Genomic DNA, 19,878 nt, shown 5'->3' on the forward strand with positions numbered 1-19,878 from the left:
AGATGAAAAATTGATATTCCTAGAAAGAATAATTTAGATTTAAAGAATAATAATAATTATATTTCAACGAAGTAATGTTGATAATGGAGATGATGGTGATGGAGGTCTTGCCGCAAGAGTTTCCAATTCACTGCAATGAAATTGACATACAGAGCTGGATGTGCTTAGAGTCGATTCCGATAGCATTCCACGTCCTTTATAAGCTTTTCTCGCTCGATTGTTATCTTTGTCGGCTTCAACTACGCTATCATCCTCGTATTTATGAAAACAGCTCAATAACATTTTTAATCTGTAATTTAAAGGAGATTATCATTACCATTACCATTAATTATTATAATTTGTATCGTGGAATGTGCTCGATTGCATTACTAGAGTCCTGAAATACATTATATAGATATAAGATTAATTGAATGTATATAACAAGCTTATCACCTAGAATATTCAAACTGAGCGAAGCGCGAAGACGGTCCCATAACTGCTAACATCGAACATAGGAATAATGTGGCATATATCCAACTTATGCCCATCACGAGTAATAAAAAGATACCAATTTGTATATATGCTAATACATGAGAAGGTAACATTAAAGCGCCCGCAGCTCCGCTTGTAATCGCCGCCATAAGAGTTGGACCGCCCATTTGTTGCAACGCCGCTTTTACCTTGTCTATTTTTCTTTCAGAAATACAGGCTCTATAACTCACGGCATAATGTAAACTAAAGTCAACGGCAAGACCTATAATAAAATGTATATATTCAATCAATTTTAGGAATATTTTACATTTTTATAAATTTAAAATTAGGTTTGCTTTATCGTTCTTTACCAATAGCTGTAGATATTGCAACGCTCTCCAAGACATTGAGTTTCCAACCGAGAAGAATAAGTATAGCAATTGTTACTATTATCGCAGCACCAATAGTTATAATGGCATATAGGCTAATGACAGGGTTTAGAGTAACTAGTGCTAATACTATTAGAGCTAAAATTAATGACAATCCTATTGCCCATATGGTGCCCTCATACAAAGTGCGCTGTAGTTCATAAAACTCGAATGAACTAATGAACCAACCACCTCGCATGCCTCTAGGAGCACTTCGTAATTGATCTTTCATCCAATTTTCAACCTATTCAAATTTAAAGATTAAAATTTACTATTGCTATTATAGTCTATATATAGATAATTCATCAATAAATAAAATCACTTACTTGATGAAAAAATTTATCCATGTTCGTAAATGAGAGAGTATAAGTGTAAGTGCTATCATATTCAACAACAAGCGCTTTAATTTTAGGTGTTACTTTAAGCGAAAGTGTATCGTTCGGCGTCGAGGACAATTCTGGTTCCTTTAAAAATTTTAAACCTGCAGAAATCGCACCACCTCTAATCCACAAATAAGGCGTGCGAGCTATCTCCGTACTAACTTCAGCCGCACACTGCTGTAGAACATTGGGTGTATATGGAAATTCACTACTTTCGCAACACGGTAAATATTCGATATTCGGGTCAATGGGATCTTTACAACGTCTCTTCATCCATGAACGTAATGATTCGATGAAACAATTCGGTCCCAAAGGTCCCATAGTACTACGATAGAAGGGTTGACTCCGTAAATTTTTGCAAAATTGTTCGAGCCATAATTGTGACTTAGGATTAGAAATATCAAAGGTTGCATCATAGTCTAGTGTTCCTTTTTTGCTGGGATTAAGGTAATCGCCATTGTCGATCGGTTTTATGCCCCATACAAATCGCAAAGGTAAAACATCAGCGTCCCTACCAATCTGTATTAATCAAATACATGTTACATGTATGTACACATTTTATATATGTAAAAATATAAACTTTAAATAAATATAAATATATAGGTACCATTTCATGTCGTTCAAACCAAAATCTCTGCGAATATATTAAATCGTATCGCTCAAATGGATGCGTGTTATGGAATAATTGAAAATCAATATAATCCGGCAATTCCAGACCCGGATGATGGAAGACAATAATGCAACATGCTATTGCCATAGTTCCCAAAGTTAGTAACCATAAAAATCGTAGGCGAATCACTATTCCAGTAAGAAAAACGGTAAATCCTACTGTTACTTTATTTCCCAAAGATCGTAGGGGACGAATAATCTTTCTGGTAATAAAATTGACAGGCGATAACGTAGTTAATTTACAATGCTCTGATACAATCACACATGCTGGTAACCATGTAATCATCAAGAAGAAGTTAGCAATAACTGTCATGCCTGCAAATAAACTATGTAATAAAATTATTAGAGTATGTACATAAGAGATATACATACTTTAAGAAAGTATTAAATATATATAAAAAAAATTTATTTATGTGTAATAAAATTAATACCTAAAGCAATTGATAGCAGTCACATTACTAACAATTGATGCAAAAAAAGCTACAGCTGTAGTGAGGGATGTGACAAACATAGATGGAAAAGCATGTTTCATTGTCACTTGTACTAAATGTACTAATCCACCATTGGAAAGCTTCTGCTGTTTTCCAGACTCCCATACTTTACAATAAACAAATGCATCATCTGCTCCAATGCCTGTAACATAATTTCATTACAATAATATATTTATAACATCTGTAGATGAATATATGTATCATTAATTGTATAAAATTTATTTTAAAAAAATATAAAAATATATATATTTTATAATATAAAATACTAACCTACGGCAACAACAATAGCCAGTAGATTCATAAAGGGAAAGAATTCAATACGTAAAACTAGAGTATACACTGCAAACGAAATACCAAGACTAAATACCACTGCAAAAATTGTTGTTATGGTCAACACTATAGAGCCAGTGTATGCCCAAATACAGAAAGTAATGAAGATAAAACCAAGGAGTACCAAACTTGAATCAGATACTAATAGTCGGTCAAACAATGTACTTTTTAGGCCAAGTTCCATGCCTTGAACACGAAAATTTCCATACATTAAATCATTGTTCTTTATCGCTTTATAAAAATCTAAAGTTGCAGAGCTTGCTGCAATTGGAAGAAATAACATGGCAGACTGCAATGTCAAATTTTGTATATTTTTCGAATCCATATTCTGTAACAATGCAACAATAAATATTAGAATAATGAACAAGTATAATCCTTTGTACCATGAAACGATATAAAGCGAGGTATATTCTTACCGGATTCGGAATAAAATTAACATCCAAAAGATAGTGCAATAAATGGTAAGCTGCATTTCTCATGTAACATTCAGTTGGCACATGTTTTTGGCAATTAAAATCTTCTGCACAATTAGGCAATAACTTACGATTATGGTAATAATGAGCACACTGTTGCAAAAGCGTTTTCACTTTAATCAGATCATTTTCTGTTACTCCCAAGCAAGAACTGCGATTGGATAAAAGTGCCACATAGTTAGCTGGTGACCAGCTTCTGCAACATTTATGATTGTGCTCTTGTATCTGACAGAGAGATGAAAAATGAGCATTTGCACGAAGTACACCATCAATGTGGCATTGAGCTAATACACCTTCCATTGACCATAGATTTTTCTCTTCAGTATCCACAGCAATTACAACACGAGCGTATGAAGAAGTTGGTAAATTACAGAAAAAATTATCACTATCAAACTGATTCTGATTTTTGTCATCCATTGTAACATTTATATCATGTTTATCTTTCATTTCTATTAATTCATTCCATTTATCTTTATCCTCGTTTATTCCTATTAAACTTGTATCATTTAGTTGCTTTTGATGTTTTTTTCCTTTTCGTTTATTTTTACTTTTTTTTTGTTTTTTTCTGTGAGTACTCTGAATAGACAAACTATGATTTTGTGTATGTATATTAGACTGCAAAATCAAGTTAAAGCTTTAATATATATTTTCTTGCTAATTATTTCATTCTTATAGCAATATACATTTATAAATAAAACCATCTAATTGGATAAATATATAAAATATGTAATGAATATATAAAATATATAAAATATATAAATATATGAATATATAAAATATGTATTTGAAACAAGTAAGAATAAGAATATAAAATACTGTATCATACACACCTGTTGATTTAGTTGACGTATGTATTGGTGATATTCAATAGGATTATCAGTAAGTTCTCCTCTTGCCTTTGTAGCTTCCATTAAATGATCCCAAGCTGTAAGTCTTTGTGCTAAAACTGTACCTCTTGCTTCAAAACCCTATAAGATATAAATGTTTCATATTTTAAATATCAATGCTATATAACTTTTTCAAATTTAAACAGATTCATATTTATACATACCATTTGAGGATCCGAAAAATCTGGAAACTTTCTAGTTGTAAGAGGAATAATTAGACATATCGATGAAAATGCAAAGACCACCATCAAAATTATATATGGATGATGAGCAACCAGACGAGGAAACCAGAATGTTTCCATTTCTATAATTTCTTGTTTGTGTTTTATATGTTTAATTCAAATATTTTTATGCTATGAAACTTTATGATATAGAATGAATATGGAAAATCACAGATATAATGAAGAACTTATCACTTATTATCTTTGTGGAGTTTGTTAAAATATATTTGTAACAGCATTAAAAACACTTTTTTATAATAAACAAACTTTTTGTATCACATAATCATTCTTGTTTCATTTTATTTAGTATTTTAGAGAAATTTAAAGAATTTTAAAGATATTTTAAACGTTCTTGATAGAATACTTTTTAACGTTCTCGATCTGTATATCACAGTCTACGCTTTGTGTATAATTTCAAAGACAACCGAATGAGAGATCAGTATTCAATTAATCGAGGATATATGGAGAAACAGTTCGTATATGAACGCAACAAATCTCAGCCAACTTGTTTGATTCCCTCGATATATTTCTTACAAATAACATTTCTCCTTTTATTTTCGTATTTTTATTCAATCACATTGAACGCGTCATATTTTTGATCTCTTGTTAATTCCTCGATGCTCCTCGATAAGTAAATTACGCTACGCGTCTACTTTAAATAATAGCACGTGTTTACATTACAATGATAAATGGTACGATCCAAGTGAATCGTGAATGTATAGATACATGGCATAAGGAAACAACTGAAGGAATATATAACGTGCCATTCTGGACAAGGGGGAAGAAAGGTTTGTGAATGAAAATGAGTGTTGGCGAATCTGATTGGCCATGCCATGTTGTGTGCCATCTTTTGAACGAACTATTGCTACACACATACACATACACATGGAGATCGTATTACGAGAAAGTATACGATATAGTGCATACCTTCCATTGAGCGTAACGACGCAGCGTACGTACGTCTTATCTGTCAAAAGTGACAAGTGTGAAATCGGATCGGAATCGCAATAACCGATACCGTGGCCTCCACGTAAAATTCGTGCGACGCGATGGCTCACTGGTTTCATCGCAACGTGCTAAAAGCGACAACGAGCCAAAAATTCGAGCTGAAAGTCTCAAATCCTACGGACGCTACCAAGAAGCTCTGCAGGTTAGAGAAATTTTAGAAATGGATCGTGTATATATTGTTCACTGACAACTGCTATAATCTGATAACTATTATTTCTCAAGAGAATACATAATTATTAAAGCGTTATATATTTTATTCTGTAAAATTCTATAAGACTACTCTATAAAAAAAATATATATATAAAATATAAATAAAATATAAATAAAAATATACATATATATTTTTTTATCAAAAAGTTTGCATTTTCAGTGACTTGAAGCTGTCAAGAGCGAGACTTTTAGATGTGGTCAGAAATGCAAATAATACCAGTGATACAATAGAACCTGCATTTCTTAGTTATCTGAGTTTGTTGTATGGCTTTTTGTGGGAAGTTAAACCATCCGAGGAAGAAGCACAACATGTTGGCAGACCTAATCCCAGCAAACTCAGAAATGTTCTTGTATTTAAGTGGACTCAAACATTACTTGGTGGAGGCACATTGTAATTAATTATAAAGAGAACATTTAATGAAGTAACATGGCTTCTAAGTGATTCCAAGATTATTCACAATTAAAAATTACAATTTTTTTTATTATAGCTCCAGTGCTGATTCTGTTTATGAAGCAGCTAACATGAGCATCAATATAGGTCTTTGGTTCATGAAGCATGCAGCTATGATTGCGGCAAAAGATGAGTAAGCATGAATTAAATAAAAGAGATCTTTAAATAATTAATATTATATAACATTATATTGTGTTAAAATAAGGATAAAATAATCTATTACAATATTTAGCATTACAATGAACGAGGCTAAAGAAGTACACAGCATGTTAAGACGAGCTGCAGGAATATTTACCTTTGTACAGACTGAGTTTTTGCCACAATTGGCTAATCCACCTCCATTAGGAAGTGATTTAGATCCTCGTGTCCTAAACGCATATGTTAATCAATGTACAGCAGAAGCACAAGAAGGTTGTATTCATAATATTCAAGTATGTGATTTTAATAAATTTATTTAATTATGCTTATATCACCTTTTTAATTCTCTTTATAGTGACAGTGGCTAGAGCAATAGAACTCAAACATAATTCTAGCTTGATAACAGCTTTAGCTAATGAGACTAGTAAATTATTTTTGGATGCCGCTAACACTCTTCGTCCATTTAAGCCAGAAATATCTGCCCAATGGATAAAATACTTGGAACTAAAAGCAGCATTTTACCAGTCTTATGTAAGCTTGAAAATTTGTAAAAAAGTTTATAATTATTTTATGATTTTAAATGCAAACAAAAAGATTTGTAATTTATTGTTAGTCATAAAAAATATTTATTCATAAATATTTGCTATCCATAAACCTGCGTTTCTAGGCTTATAACTATTGTGGTGAAAATTTATTAGCAATGGATAAATGCGGCGAAGCGATACGAGCAATGCAAGAAAGCGATTCATGTTTAAAGAAAGCAAAAGCGTTATGTCAAGAATACGGGAAAACACATGGACCTGCGCCTCGCGTTAAACCAGATCAGCATGCAGTATTTAAGCGCTTAGCACCTATAGTAAAACTCACTCTCGATAAATGTAACCGAGAGAACGGTTTGATGTAATTATCTTATGTATTTGTAAAAGACTATTATTATTTTATCGGGGTAATGTTATGTATCATATCTTAATATCTAACATTTAAACAAAATTTATTAATCGAAAAATTTAAAATAATATCAGATATCATCATACAATACCGGGAGAAGTTCCAACTTTGGATACAAAAGCTACTTATGGCTTAGTCAGCCCAATCGACTTCCAGATGCCGTCACCGAACTCCATTTGGAATTTGGGCACGTACAAAGTATTAGCTGGAATAGCGGCAGCAAAAGTAGAAAAGGAACAGACTTTACCTCCAGTTAAAGAAGAGGCAATTCATCAAAGTAGTAAGGAGCCGAAAAATGAAAGTGGTTGCATTTTACAATAAGAATCTTCCTGCAATGATATGATTTATAAATGCTTTCTTTTTTTTTTGTTACAGTGATATTAGTTTTAATTGCAATAATAAACATGTGTGGGAACAGTGTACAAGTAGATGACATATATATGTGTCACAAGTACAAATTATGTTGTGAAACAAAGCATCAATTGTTAGATAAAACTAAAAAAGTATAAGATATTTATTTTGCAAACATGCTTATATAATTTAGTATATATCTTACGATGCAATAAGTAGATAAATTACTATAAGAAAATTATCAGTATATGTATCTATTTCAGCACATGTTTAAAACTCTGATGATTTCTCTGTTTAATTTTTACATTTTTATCAATGTGAAATAACATATGTGATACAATCCATATGTAATTTGCTTTTATCATTGCAATATAATCAAGTATATAATTATATGTAAAAGTGACTTTTTGCTAAAAGCAAAGAATTGTTATAAACAATATTTTAATCACTATGCAAACTAGTCAATGCTTTAATGAAACTATATTTTTAATAAGTGTAATCAAACGAGAAAAAACTTTTGCAATTAATATGCATGTAATGCATTATATCAATATACATATAATAGAAATGTATGAACATGGTCCTTTTTATATATTTTTTTTATAAGTTATAAATTTAAAACTAACGAAATGTTCAATTCAGATTATATAAAGAGAGAGATATATATTCATATATATGTATAAAATGTATTTCAAAAACATGTTAAACTAAATGCAAAGTATTAGTTATTACTAAATTATAACAATTTTTGTTAATTATTATTTGTGATATATTCAAGAGTTATATAAGTGTAATCAGTATTGTCTATATATTGTCAAAATTAAAATTTACAAGTTATTGTATTTCATATTGGCTTTTATAAATTATATATACATGATATATAATAAAAAAAAATTTTGTTAATTGTTATATAATTTATATAAAAAATTTTTATGTGCAATATACTATTAAGATCTCTGTGTATTCTATAATATTCTATCACCCATAAATATAATAAAAAAACATTAAAATGCAACCTAATAATCATAATTAAAGATATTTTTCCACATATATATAAAGAAAACTAACTGACTTACATATATATATTAAATATATATCTATATATATTAAAAATATATAATATATGAAAATGATTGTATTATTTAAAAATAAAAAATACTTGGATGTTTGAAGTATCTTAAACATAAGTTATAATAAATAAATGCATACTTATTAATTTGGAAATGTCATTTTGAAAAATTATCGATGAGAAATTTTAATCGTGACTGTCAAATAAAGAATTTATTCAGCTGCTCCAAAATTGTGTATCTCGCAACTTGCCAAGTTTTCTATTTTATAGTCAATTATATGTACCGATATATAATAAAAGCTTGGGTACACTTGCGCCCAAATAGTTTTCAATAGTTCCACTCCTATCCGTGCCCGTACACATCTAACCTACCCTAATCTGTTCCTCGACCATGGCATTCGATCGGATAGCAATACGGATAGGACGCGCGAGGTTGTTCCTGTCGTAAAATAAACGATGACGTGCGGTTACGTTATAATAACAGCGATGAAATAGCGAACGCCGTCGAAAGCAAGATAGAAGTGAATGTATTTCGAGAATGTTGATATCTGACAGCTGCGCGATTAAATTCGTTAAGATGGTGTAGATGTTACATACGTAACGAATTATATCTGTGACGAAGAAGCGTTTTGAAAACATTCATCGTGGTGTTTGATCTCCTCTTCGTTTAGAAATCGACTTGAAGGTAAGAAAAAAAGATGCATCTGCACCTTTCATTATCATTATTTATCGCATTTCTTCTAATGTCACCTGTGATAACATTGGATCATATGTACGTATATGCTATTTTCTTCGCTCTTTTGCGCTCTGGTGACAATGAACTTGATCTGATGACACTTGCGTGGTCAATAAACCGAATCTAACGCTCACACTGCACTTTTATTAGTCGATAGGAAGATATATCTCAAAATATGTTTCAAAAAACACATATACCTCTTTTGCTCTTCAAAAATATATTTCAATCATAATTTAGTTTATATATTTATATAACATCTGGTTTTCATTATTTTTATGCATTCCATTTATATAAATGTAAAAGAATATCATCTATAATATTTATATTTCCTTTCATTTCACACATTAAATAATGAATATATATTTCAAAACCTTAAATTTTTGAATTTTTATTTATTAATTCACAATTCTTACCTATATTTAAATTTATAATTCTTACCTATTTTTAAACCTACAATTCTTAACTATTTTTAAATCCATAATTCTTACCTATTTTTAAATCCAGCAGGGAAAAATGGAAGAAAAATGCAGTAATAGAGGCATGACAGAAGAGGAGGAGCTCGAAGACACTGAAAATATAATAATTAATGAAGTGGATGGTTTACCAAATTTACATCCAAATTACGAGCAATTAGAACTTGAATTTGAAAGAGAAAGACACGATACAGATATTAGATCAATCGATGAGTTGGTTCATGATGAAGACTTACCAACTTCTGTAATTGTTACTAATGTTGATCCTCGAGTTTTTAAGAATGATGATCTGAAGGTAATGAAATAAAAGTTTTGCATGGGGTACTATTAATGACAAACATTCTTTGTTATATTGTGATGTTATTCTATTCTTACAGCCAGCCATAGAAAATCTTTTCAAAGAATTCGGAGAAGATGCTACGTTTCAATACTTTAGATCCTTCAGAAGAATGAGGGTAAATTATAATTCTCCCAATGCTGCAGCAAATGCAAGATTGCATTTGCATCAAACGCATTTTGGGGAAACTGATATTAATTGTTATTTTGCACAACCAGTGACGCCTATAGGTTTGTAAATAATGTAGACTTTCAGATCTTAAGATTAAGCATTTTCAATGATACAAAAGATATAAGAGTAAGTAATTTTTTAACAATCTCAATTTATTAACAATCTTAATTTTTCAGATATGGAGGATCAGCATCTTCAACCACCTGCTCTTACCAAACAGTTCCTCATATCTCCTCCTGCTTCTCCGCCGGTTGGCTGGCATCCACGCGAAGAAGGAGAACCTCTTGTTAATCATGATTTATTAGCTGCTATAGCCAATTTATCCACAGGTATTTTGAACTTATATTTTATGTAAAAATAAAAGAGATAAGGGATTATTATCTAAATCCGATAATGTTCGATTATACATAAATAATTATTAATATTACAGGCGGACCTCACGAGATACATCCAGGAGGGTCGGGACAACCGGGAATAGTTGTGCACGTTTGTGAGAGTGCGAATTTGGCGAAAGATGCGCCTCGCATTCAACATACGCGATGCCCAGAACACTAATTTTTCTTTTCCTGTTTTTTGATTGATCATACATTGATAGGCTCTTATAATCTGCAGAGTAACTAGACTCAAGCTGAAAAGAGCACATCTAGCGAGCGATTTTAAATTTAAAAAAAGGTATTATTATATAATAAGATTATAATTCACACATTCAATTGTGTGTAGCTAGATCCAAATGATGAAAAAAGTGATTTATTATAAAAAGATTGACAGTTTACAGACAACGATGAAATCTGGTATATAATATTTACCAAGCTTCCCACGGATAACAGTGATCTATAAATATCAATTCTCTATAAATATTTATTGTTATATACTGATCAAGAAATAGAGTTTAAAATTGTGTTTGCACATTGTGAAAAAATTTGTGAATTGCTTATATTTTTTATTTCCGAAAATATATACGCGACGAAGAGAAACCAACAGTTGAAGAAATTCCAATAGTTTGGCCTATATTGTCTCTATGTTATTTTCTTAATAATTGATATTGTATCGTACATATCGTGAAAAATTATCCTATGTGATAAAATTAAAAATCGATGAATCAAAGATGGAAATTGTTGAAAATATATTCAGAGATTTTGCAATTCTACCTCTCATTGTCGGTGTGTTATTTCTATTCTTAAACACATAATGTAATAAAACACAATATTGTTGTAAATCTACATAAAAGATACTAATAACTAATGTTAGAATAATCGCTCGACACACAGAATCAAAAAGTTAGAATGTTTAATGGTTCTATTTTATTATTTATTTATTTCTATATTTTTTCTTTCTCTCTTTTTTTCGAAAATTCTTTTAAGATTATTATTTTCTTGTATTGTGAATTTCCAATTGAGCCTTGCGTGCATGCGCGAAAAAATCTGTAGAAGTATATGACATTAATAAGTATGTGATATGTGTGTGTATACGAATGTATTGTTCTAAAAATTCTCGTGTGATTCTTTGTTCTGTGTGTTTTCTGTAGAAGCTAGTTCATATTAGCTTGAACATTACATGCTATTCTAAATCTATATCTATGATCTCTTGTCAATGAAGTTTATGAAATCACCTATTGTTATCACTTTGCTCTTTAAGGATTAAGTTAGTAAAATAAATAAAAAAAAAAAAAAAATAGGATAGACATCGATACCGTATGTGATCATATCAGCATTACACTGATTTACATAACGGCAGTGGTGATTGTGTATATGTATATATACTGTTCTGTACGTGTGTGAAACATATAATTCCTGTTATTGCAAGATCTGTGACCTAAAAATAATTGTTGAATATTTATAAATACTTTATAGTAACACATTTAGTTATTTTATATAGTGTGTAGTATCGTTTGTATCCTCCCGGCGATGAAAAATGTAAAACTATTTTGCTGCGTCATTTAATTTCAATTTTTCTTTACTGAATAATTGAAAATCTAAATAAATAATATACGAATAATTATTATATACCGGAGGAAATAATGTACAAATGATTTGTATCAAAAAAGAAAATATAAATACAAATTATTTTACGTTAAAATATTCTGATATATATATATATATATATATATATATATATATATATATATATATATATATATATATATATAATCTGATGTATGTAAGCACTATTTGTTGCCACATGGAATTTATTGCATAATAATAATAATAGGTAAAATAGAGATTCAATGAAATTTGATAAGAACGTATTGTATACAGTTATGAAATATTCTGTCGTTTAATTCATTGAGATTTTATACCATTACACTCGTCTTTCACTCTTATTGAAGTTATATAAAAGCTTTATACATATAACCGTCGTTATTATTTGCTTAAGTAACTATTTTGACGATTATTTTGACGATTCGAATCATCATAACTACGTTTCAGATGTAGAAATTATATAAATACATATATTTCTATCATCGCTAAAATCAAATTTGGTGTTGCGAGGTACGTGCTTATGCATTAAAATATTGTATAGGCCATTGAACAACATTATTCATCGGGCTTTTAATGTGTATCTTGAAAATGGGAATTATGAATATCTTTGAACGCCGTCCGCAAATTATAAATTCTAGTAATAAATTAAACATATATTATGCCATGTAGAGAATATTCTGAATTCCAATTCTTTCGCGATAGCTCATATATATTTAGTGATGAGTAAATCTATATATATGTAAAACATTATATATATATATATATATATATATATATATATATATATTCAAGTATATTTGCGAATTTTTATTTACGATTAAATTTTATGCAGTGTATAAATATACACTGCACTGTTGTCCAGATTTGTGCAAGGATTTAATTGATTGATTTTTAATATCAAATTGTTCTATATTAATACTATAACCAAATTTTTTTTTAACAAATATAATTAACAGTATAAAAATTTTTAAAAAGAAGATGTACATATATTTTATAAGAATATATATATACTTTTTAGTAAAATATATATAAATAGGAGGAATAGTGATGGCGCGCGTTACCGATAATTCTCCTTTTTAATTTAATCAAATCTTTCCTAATTAAATTAATACAGATCAGTGTCCAGAAAAATAAACGATAAATGCTAGTTTTATCATGATATAATGTTGTACACCTTTCTTATTATTATTGCGACATTTTCTTCAGTTTTGCTACACATTTCACTTTATTCATGTATAATAATCGGCAAATGCAGGCAATATGACTTGTCTTATCGGTATCTTATTTTAAAATCTAGTCAAATATCGTCTTTCCTTTCTTTCATACTGTGTTACAAAAAAACAGATGAAACATAATAGCGCATGGCAGACTTGAACGTATATCCTCGCATATATGACAAAACTAAATTTTTTTTATAAAAATATAATATTAACCATAGTTCGTGAACAATCTTGTACGTGTGTATAATCCCGTGTTATGCCATATATACAAATGTATTAATATCGTCATCGTGCCTACGAATATACTTGTGTTCAATGAGCCATTCAATTTGTTCTTTTATCATCTTCTTACTTGGTAAAAACATATTTTTCAATATATCCACTAGTTCGGTCTGCAATTGCGCGTTAGTGATCTTCTTGCGCATTTTTAAAATCTTGATGATTGCTTCCTGTGAAGTTATATATAAGAAGATAAAAATTATTCATATAATCCAGCAAACATGATGATGTCTAAAGACGTCTTAATAACGTTTTAATGACGTATAATATGTCATTAAGACGTTTTTGGACGTCATCATGTTTGCTGGGTCTCCAAATCTCCAAATAAACTGTGAACAAATGTCAATGGATGTTTTTTTATGTATTATATCATACTACTTATTTAAAAACGATATACCTGTACTCGTAATATTCTGAGCTGCACAATAGATTGGTTATCTTCTTCTCTGCTACGTTCTGTTGATAATTGAAGACGTCCTATCAAGTTTATTTTTCCCCGCTTTTGCATCTTGCCATTTTTTCTATAATGTTATAAATAATTATACATTTATAAATTTATATTATTTTAAGGACAAATCTGCATTGCCCATACACAAATATTGAATTCTAGAATATATGTATATGAGAAATCAATGAAATGTGATATATTTTATAAAAAATAAAATATAATTAATATAATTTTAAAATATAGCATTTGTGTAACATTTGTTAATATAAAAAATGGATACGAACACAATAGCAAATTCTTGATTGACCCAAAATCTTGTGTCGTTTGCAAAATCTTTCGGAGTAGCGGCATGCGGTTCCACTAAAAGAAGTTGCCGTTTTAACTTCGGAAAGGCACACAAAGACCATAAAGTCCGTCTAAGTTCGGGATCTGGAAGCTCAGTAGCCAATCGGAGATTCTCGTACGTGACCTTTTCGTTGGGTCGTTGATTCCAAGCGAATAATACTGCCATTTGAAAGGTCGTTACGTCTATATCGAAACGTCCAACTTTATTTGCAAACGTTATCTGAAACATTTACATGTTATGAGATATGCATTAATTAAGAAATAAAAATGTCTTCTTGATGCATCTGGAAATATTGCTTGAATAAAAGTAGAATTTTATTAATGTGTGCAAAATACCGTGCCGTTTGACATATGGTGATGCCATTGCAACTTTCTTCCACTATGTTTCTTTTTGTAAAATTCTTCGACCTCTGGAATATAATCTTCCAATTGAAGCGGTAAACTCACGGTAACACGCTCACTACCTCTCGCCCATGCACCCGCATTGAGAATCTACAAGTAGAAAGATATATTTTTAGTTAAAAATATTCATACTATACACATATCTCTCATACAGCTTTTCTATAATGCTAAATTTATAATACCAAATTTATATACAAGTATAAGAACACATTATATATATATATATATATGAAAAAACAAACCATACAGTTACCTTAATATTTATGCTATCTGCAATGGCAGCTCGACATTGTTCCTTAAATTGTTGATTTAGATCCTGAGATACTTTAATATCTTGGAACATACGAGCTAATTTATTAACAAAATCCGCGGGCATACCAACTTCACGAAGCATATCTACCATATTTTCTTCTTTTTCCGAGTCTGTCGTCGTATCTAATATTAATCGTCTAGTTAAATGCGCTTTATGATAACGCATAAATACATCCTTGTTTTGAACGTATTTTAACACTAATAGCTAAAAAAATAGAATGCAATATGACATAAATTTCATTGGAAAGATTTGATCTCTATGAATACAGTTATATATATATCATTATATATATATTTACTGACCACATCCTTCAATTTACTTTCAATTTCGTCGGTAGTTAGTTTCTTACTGAGAGGCGTTTTTCTAAGAAGCATATCACAGAAATTCGCGAGGAGTTCCGGACACTTTGATTCAGCTAATCCATTGTTGTTAGTAATAGGTCTATTATTTAAAACAGATGCACCACTGATTCCAGAACCCTGTCGAGTAGGCAATTCTAATTTAAATACTGTGGCGTCATTGACAACGAGCTTATAAGCTTTATCTCGTGCTGTAAGAAACCGTGGATCATCATCGAATGCCTCTTTAACGAGCGTGGAAAATCTATGGAAAAGATCTAACAGTCTTTCCACGTATTTTTCAGAATCTTGAGTAATGACATCTACAGCTGCCATCATATCCGTAAGACCCGCGCTCGCGATATGTTCTTCTAAATTTCTCAACATGGGACTGACGCCGTCAGGAACTCTATCCATTAATTTCAACATAAGGCGAAGCTCTGCAATGATTATATCTCACTAATTATCATTGATCAGAAAAGTGGCATATATTATTATAAAATTAATCGCGAATCAACAAAATTGCAAATTACAAACAGTGAAATACTCACTGTCAGTTTGATTATGTTGTATCATTCGTGGACATTCTGCGAGTATGGCTGGCTTAAAAGTCGCGACTAATACTTTTACGCAACAGTCCGTTAACCGTTGCATACTCGCGGTATTCGGCTCCAAATATTTTTGAGCACGCAACTCCTCTTCTCTTAATTTCGAGTCAGCGTAACGCATATAATTCTCCACACCATGCATAGATAAATATTCCGGAGCTTTGACCCAATAAAATGCTTCAGTGGCTTGAATGTATGCTGCCTCAAAATTTTCCCTATATATTTGAAGCTTATCTGTCGGATTCGAACACAAGTTTACTGAAACATAAAATGTTATATTATTAAAGAAAAAAATTCTTTTATATATATATATATATATATATATATATATATATATAATTATAATACATATTATATATTTTATAATTACCATAAGATTCTCTGACACCAATAACAAGTTGAGAATCAAACGCTTCACCGTTTCTTTCAGCTCGTACTAATCTCATGGCCGCATCTTGAAGTCTTTGTTTTATTTCATTGAATATACTTTGGTTCCAACTATCCAACATTAGCTACATAATAAAAAGAAATAAATAATAAAAAGAAAGATTATATAAAAATACTTAATAATATATAACAATACATAAAGTATGCATGGATGCATGTAAGTATGTATAATATGTAAAAATATATAATAATTTTATTATAAAATATCTAATATTTTAATCTAATATTTTATTATAAAATATTATATATAAATACTATAACTCCTTTTTACCTTCCTAACTATATCATCAGGTTGATTCCTTTTTTGTGTGCTGGAGCTAGTTTTCCCCGCAAGATATGCTTCTAATTGCCTAAATGGTGTTGGTAAATAGTTACATTGCGTAAAAAACTTTCTCCACTCGGCTATATATGCTTTCAATAATGCTTGTTCTTCTTGATGCGCTAAAACTCTCTGCGCAAAGTCATAATACGTAATATTTTGTTATTTTAGTGAGACAAATGGAGCAAGTGCGCTAAAAGTATAACCTTAACATAAAATAATCTTTAGCATAAAATAGTTTTAATATAAACTACTTATTTTCTGCTTTCTTTTACCTGTTGAGCTTGTTGTATAAAATCCATTATATCATCTTTCAAGGCGTCACGTAATTTGGGAGGTCCTTTGTCATCCCATAAACATACGTGAACAGAATAAAATAAATCCTGCCATTCTGCCTGTGTTACTGGTTCTTGCTTAAGTAATTTCAATATAATCGGTCGCATATATGGCCATTTGTCTTCAAATGTGGCTTGTACTTTATCCTAAATATTAATATATCATTTCTCGTTAAATGCATTGAAAAAAAAAAGAGAATAATAAACGACAAATAAATTGCTGAGGGATATATTTTAATATTTTGATAAAATTAGCCGAAATATATAAGGAAAAAAGAAAAAGTTAAAATATAATCATATAAAAATAACGTTTGGATTATATAATATTCAATATAAATTCGATTAATCGTTTAATTATAACAGCATAAAACGAACGATAAGATAAACAAAAATGTATATATTTTTCGAACTTTAATGCCAGATAAATTTTAATATTGGAGTATTTTACAATGTAAACGTCTATTATTGCGTAGTCTGGAGGATGAAATAACATCAATTTCCGCGGTTGAAATTCTATTTCGAGTAGATGAAAGGGATTTACCATGCTTTTCTAGTAGTAATTTGTTTATTCACTGTCCACTAACCTTCAACATCGCCGCCATCGTAAATTTTTCACGTACACGTCCAGTAGAATTTTCGGAGCACTACGCCAATGGCAGGCAAAGTGATCGCGTGCTCGCAAGAGTCAATTCAGATCAGTCGGAAATGGACCGCATCGTGCGAGATATCCGCGAAATATTGCAATTGTTTGTTCTTAGTAAAGAGTGATAAAGACTCCCGAGTGTCTTTAGCAGAAAATAAATTTACATCTGTGCACGACGATTGCGCAAAGTCCCTTTTATGCGATAGCACGTGCTATCGCAATTCCCTATGAGATGTCTCAAACATCTCAATTGGACAATTTTGCGGGAGTAAATATGGCGAAACCGAGGTTTCTTACTGTATATTTTGAAATTGTTTAATCTTCTTCGAGATATATAATTGTGCGTTTTAAAAAATAACGCATAATCGAATTATTTTTCTTTCTTTTTAAACCGCCCCACATTTCAAATATTATTTACATCTTTGCAAAATTTCATCTTGTATCAAATATATATATATACATATATAAAATTTCTTTTGCATAGGTAAAAAGTAAATAAATACACATATTTATCTTATGGAGAGAAGAAAAACATATTAATCTTATTTCATTTTTTATACATAATCCTAAAAATAAAAATAATGAAAAGTTCAACATGGAACTGTACATATCTAATTTATATATTTGCAAGATGTCACAATATTGCAATTTGCTTTACAAACTCATTTATGGAACAAGTATCTAACAGAACTGATAAAACATCATGAAGCTGTTTATCAAAATGATATAATAAATAAGCACACAAGGTAATTTAAAAATGTGTACAACACTGAGAGAAAAATATATGAGTCATTGACTTTGAATTTTCATATATGAAATGTCTTAATATGTAAATATCTGAAAATAATTATTTATTACATTTAAACCTCAATCGGATTCACAACAATCGCCTTTCTTTTGGTTTCCTTGTTGTTGTTATCTTCTTCTTGTTGCTGCAAATCATCTTGCCCTCTGATTCTAATATTGTGTTTTTCCTTATACTCATTTATCTCAATTCCTTTTTTTGTTACTTGATCGTTTAAAGCATCTATCACTTTCAACAACTGAAAACACATTTAAATTTATTATCACATATATACATACATACATGCAGATGCACACATATATATAAATCATATCTTCTTCCAAGAAGAATCCAGTGAATATTAATATTAATGTAATATGAATAACGTAACAAGTTATACCTGTTCTTTATTTGTCACCAGAGCAGGCATGACATCTTCCACTGTACGTTCGCACAAAACTCCACCAATCATCCTATAGCATTTCCTCTTGGGATCTACATTCTTCAATGTATCAATAACAATTCTGAAACATCAGTTATATCAGTCAGATAGATAACAATATATCGGTGGAAAAATTATATTCTATTGATTGTCTCGAGGTTATTTGATCGAGTTTCGCGAAACTAAAAATTTGCGAGCATTTCTTTTTTTTCTCTCTCCTAAACTTTCTTTCAATTCAAGAATAGTCCGATTGTTAAAGGGAAAATCTTAAGTGTACAGGTTAGATCGGCTCATACTTGTGCTCGTTCAATTCCATTTCCATCTCGGACAGTTTATTCGCCAACATTCTCTGCTCATTTCGGAGTACTTGAAACTCTGTCAGTATCTCCTCGGCGGATTTCTCTTTTTTCGACGACCCTTTCGTCGATTTTTTTTCGCTGGCCATATTAGGAATTACGATTACAATTCTACAACGATATCGGACAACAACGTCGAGAACACAAGACAACAACTGGAAACGATCATGAACGCAGCAAGATCGAATAAAGTCATGCTACGATAAAACTACTGGAATCGAGGAGAAATACTCAGCCTCGTTCTTTCTTCTTTAGGATTGCGTTCTAATAATCTACTCTACTAGAGTGACGTTTAATCGACCTATCAGAATAAAGGAGTATTTCCTTCTGATTGGTCAATTGAACGCTGCCCTATTCCGATCAGTAGATTTGCGAACGCAACTTGGAAAGGTATCGTCG

At 30.4% G+C, this 19,878-nt stretch overlaps 5 protein-coding genes across 10 annotated transcripts; 2 read left to right on the forward strand and 3 right to left on the reverse strand.

Annotated features, from left to right (window-relative positions):
* Positions 1-63: 63 nt before the first annotated feature.
* On the reverse strand, positions 64-5,103 carry LOC145977404 (protein dispatched). 2 transcript variants are annotated; one of them, XM_083109358.1, is made up of 11 exons: positions 4,694-5,103; positions 4,273-4,292; positions 4,052-4,189; positions 3,165-3,836; positions 2,689-3,076; positions 2,359-2,560; positions 1,866-2,253; positions 1,205-1,777; positions 822-1,122; positions 433-733; positions 64-289 (listed from the first exon to the last, which is right to left on the reverse strand). In XM_083109358.1, the coding sequence occupies exons 2-11, from the start codon at positions 4,273-4,275 to the stop codon at positions 64-66; spliced, it is 3,192 nt and encodes a 1,063-aa protein (XP_082965484.1). In that variant the 5' UTR covers positions 4,276-4,292; positions 4,694-5,103. The 2 variants fall into 2 exon arrangements, with proteins under 2 accessions (XP_082965484.1, XP_082965483.1); XM_083109357.1 differs by having other exon boundaries at positions 4,273-5,101.
* Positions 5,104-5,224: 121 nt separating this feature from the next.
* On the forward strand, positions 5,225-8,221 carry LOC145977406 (BRO1 domain-containing protein BROX). Its single transcript, XM_083109362.1, has 7 exons — positions 5,225-5,479; positions 5,708-5,938; positions 6,036-6,131; positions 6,231-6,409; positions 6,492-6,667; positions 6,804-7,036; positions 7,159-8,221. Exons 1-7 carry the CDS (start codon positions 5,379-5,381, stop codon positions 7,403-7,405), a joined length of 1,263 nt encoding a protein of 420 aa, XP_082965488.1. The 5' UTR covers positions 5,225-5,378; the 3' UTR covers positions 7,406-8,221.
* Positions 8,222-8,685: 464 nt separating this feature from the next.
* Sra (RRM_RCAN_like domain containing protein Sra) lies at positions 8,686-11,368 on the forward strand. Of its 3 annotated transcripts, XR_014440498.1 has the most exons (6): positions 8,840-9,189; positions 9,745-10,008; positions 10,091-10,280; positions 10,398-10,550; positions 10,652-10,893; positions 10,990-11,368. XR_014440498.1 is itself a non-coding variant. In XM_083109364.1 (5 exons), the coding sequence occupies exons 2-5, from the start codon at positions 9,754-9,756 to the stop codon at positions 10,774-10,776; spliced, it is 723 nt and encodes a 240-aa protein (XP_082965490.1). In that variant the 5' UTR covers positions 8,686-9,189; positions 9,748-9,753; the 3' UTR covers positions 10,777-11,368. The 3 variants fall into 3 exon arrangements, 2 of the variants coding, with proteins under 2 accessions (XP_082965490.1, XP_082965489.1); XM_083109364.1 differs by having other exon boundaries at positions 8,686-9,189; positions 9,748-10,008; positions 10,652-11,368; XM_083109363.1 differs by having other exon boundaries at positions 10,652-11,368.
* Positions 11,369-12,559: 1,191 nt separating this feature from the next.
* Cul5 (cullin 5) lies at positions 12,560-18,138 on the reverse strand. 3 transcript variants are annotated; one of them, XM_083109372.1, is made up of 11 exons: positions 17,839-18,138; positions 17,195-17,401; positions 16,872-17,051; positions 16,524-16,665; positions 16,097-16,411; positions 15,510-15,985; positions 15,148-15,411; positions 14,829-14,984; positions 14,432-14,712; positions 14,097-14,220; positions 12,560-13,869 (listed from the first exon to the last, which is right to left on the reverse strand). In XM_083109372.1, the coding sequence occupies exons 1-11, from the start codon at positions 17,854-17,856 to the stop codon at positions 13,675-13,677; spliced, it is 2,358 nt and encodes a 785-aa protein (XP_082965498.1). In that variant the 5' UTR covers positions 17,857-18,138; the 3' UTR covers positions 12,560-13,674. The 3 variants fall into 3 exon arrangements, with proteins under 3 accessions (XP_082965498.1, XP_082965499.1, XP_082965497.1); XM_083109373.1 differs by having other exon boundaries at positions 17,796-18,138; XM_083109371.1 differs by lacking the exon at positions 17,839-18,138 and adding an exon at positions 17,703-17,783.
* A 363-nt stretch (positions 18,139-18,501) lies between these two features.
* Pfdn2 (prefoldin 2) lies at positions 18,502-19,719 on the reverse strand. Its single transcript, XM_083109391.1, has 3 exons — positions 19,420-19,719; positions 19,082-19,205; positions 18,502-18,940 (listed from the first exon to the last, which is right to left on the reverse strand). The coding sequence occupies exons 1-3, from the start codon at positions 19,566-19,568 to the stop codon at positions 18,758-18,760; spliced, it is 456 nt and encodes a 151-aa protein (XP_082965517.1). The 5' UTR covers positions 19,569-19,719; the 3' UTR covers positions 18,502-18,757.
* Between the last annotated feature and the right edge of the window lie 159 nt (positions 19,720-19,878).

The sequence above is a fragment of the Camponotus vicinus genome, unplaced genomic scaffold (assembly GCF_025532165.1).
Source record: "Camponotus vicinus isolate PSW18456_S1 unplaced genomic scaffold, iyCamVici1.0 SCAF_9, whole genome shotgun sequence".
Taxonomy (NCBI): domain Eukaryota; kingdom Metazoa; phylum Arthropoda; class Insecta; order Hymenoptera; family Formicidae; genus Camponotus; species Camponotus vicinus.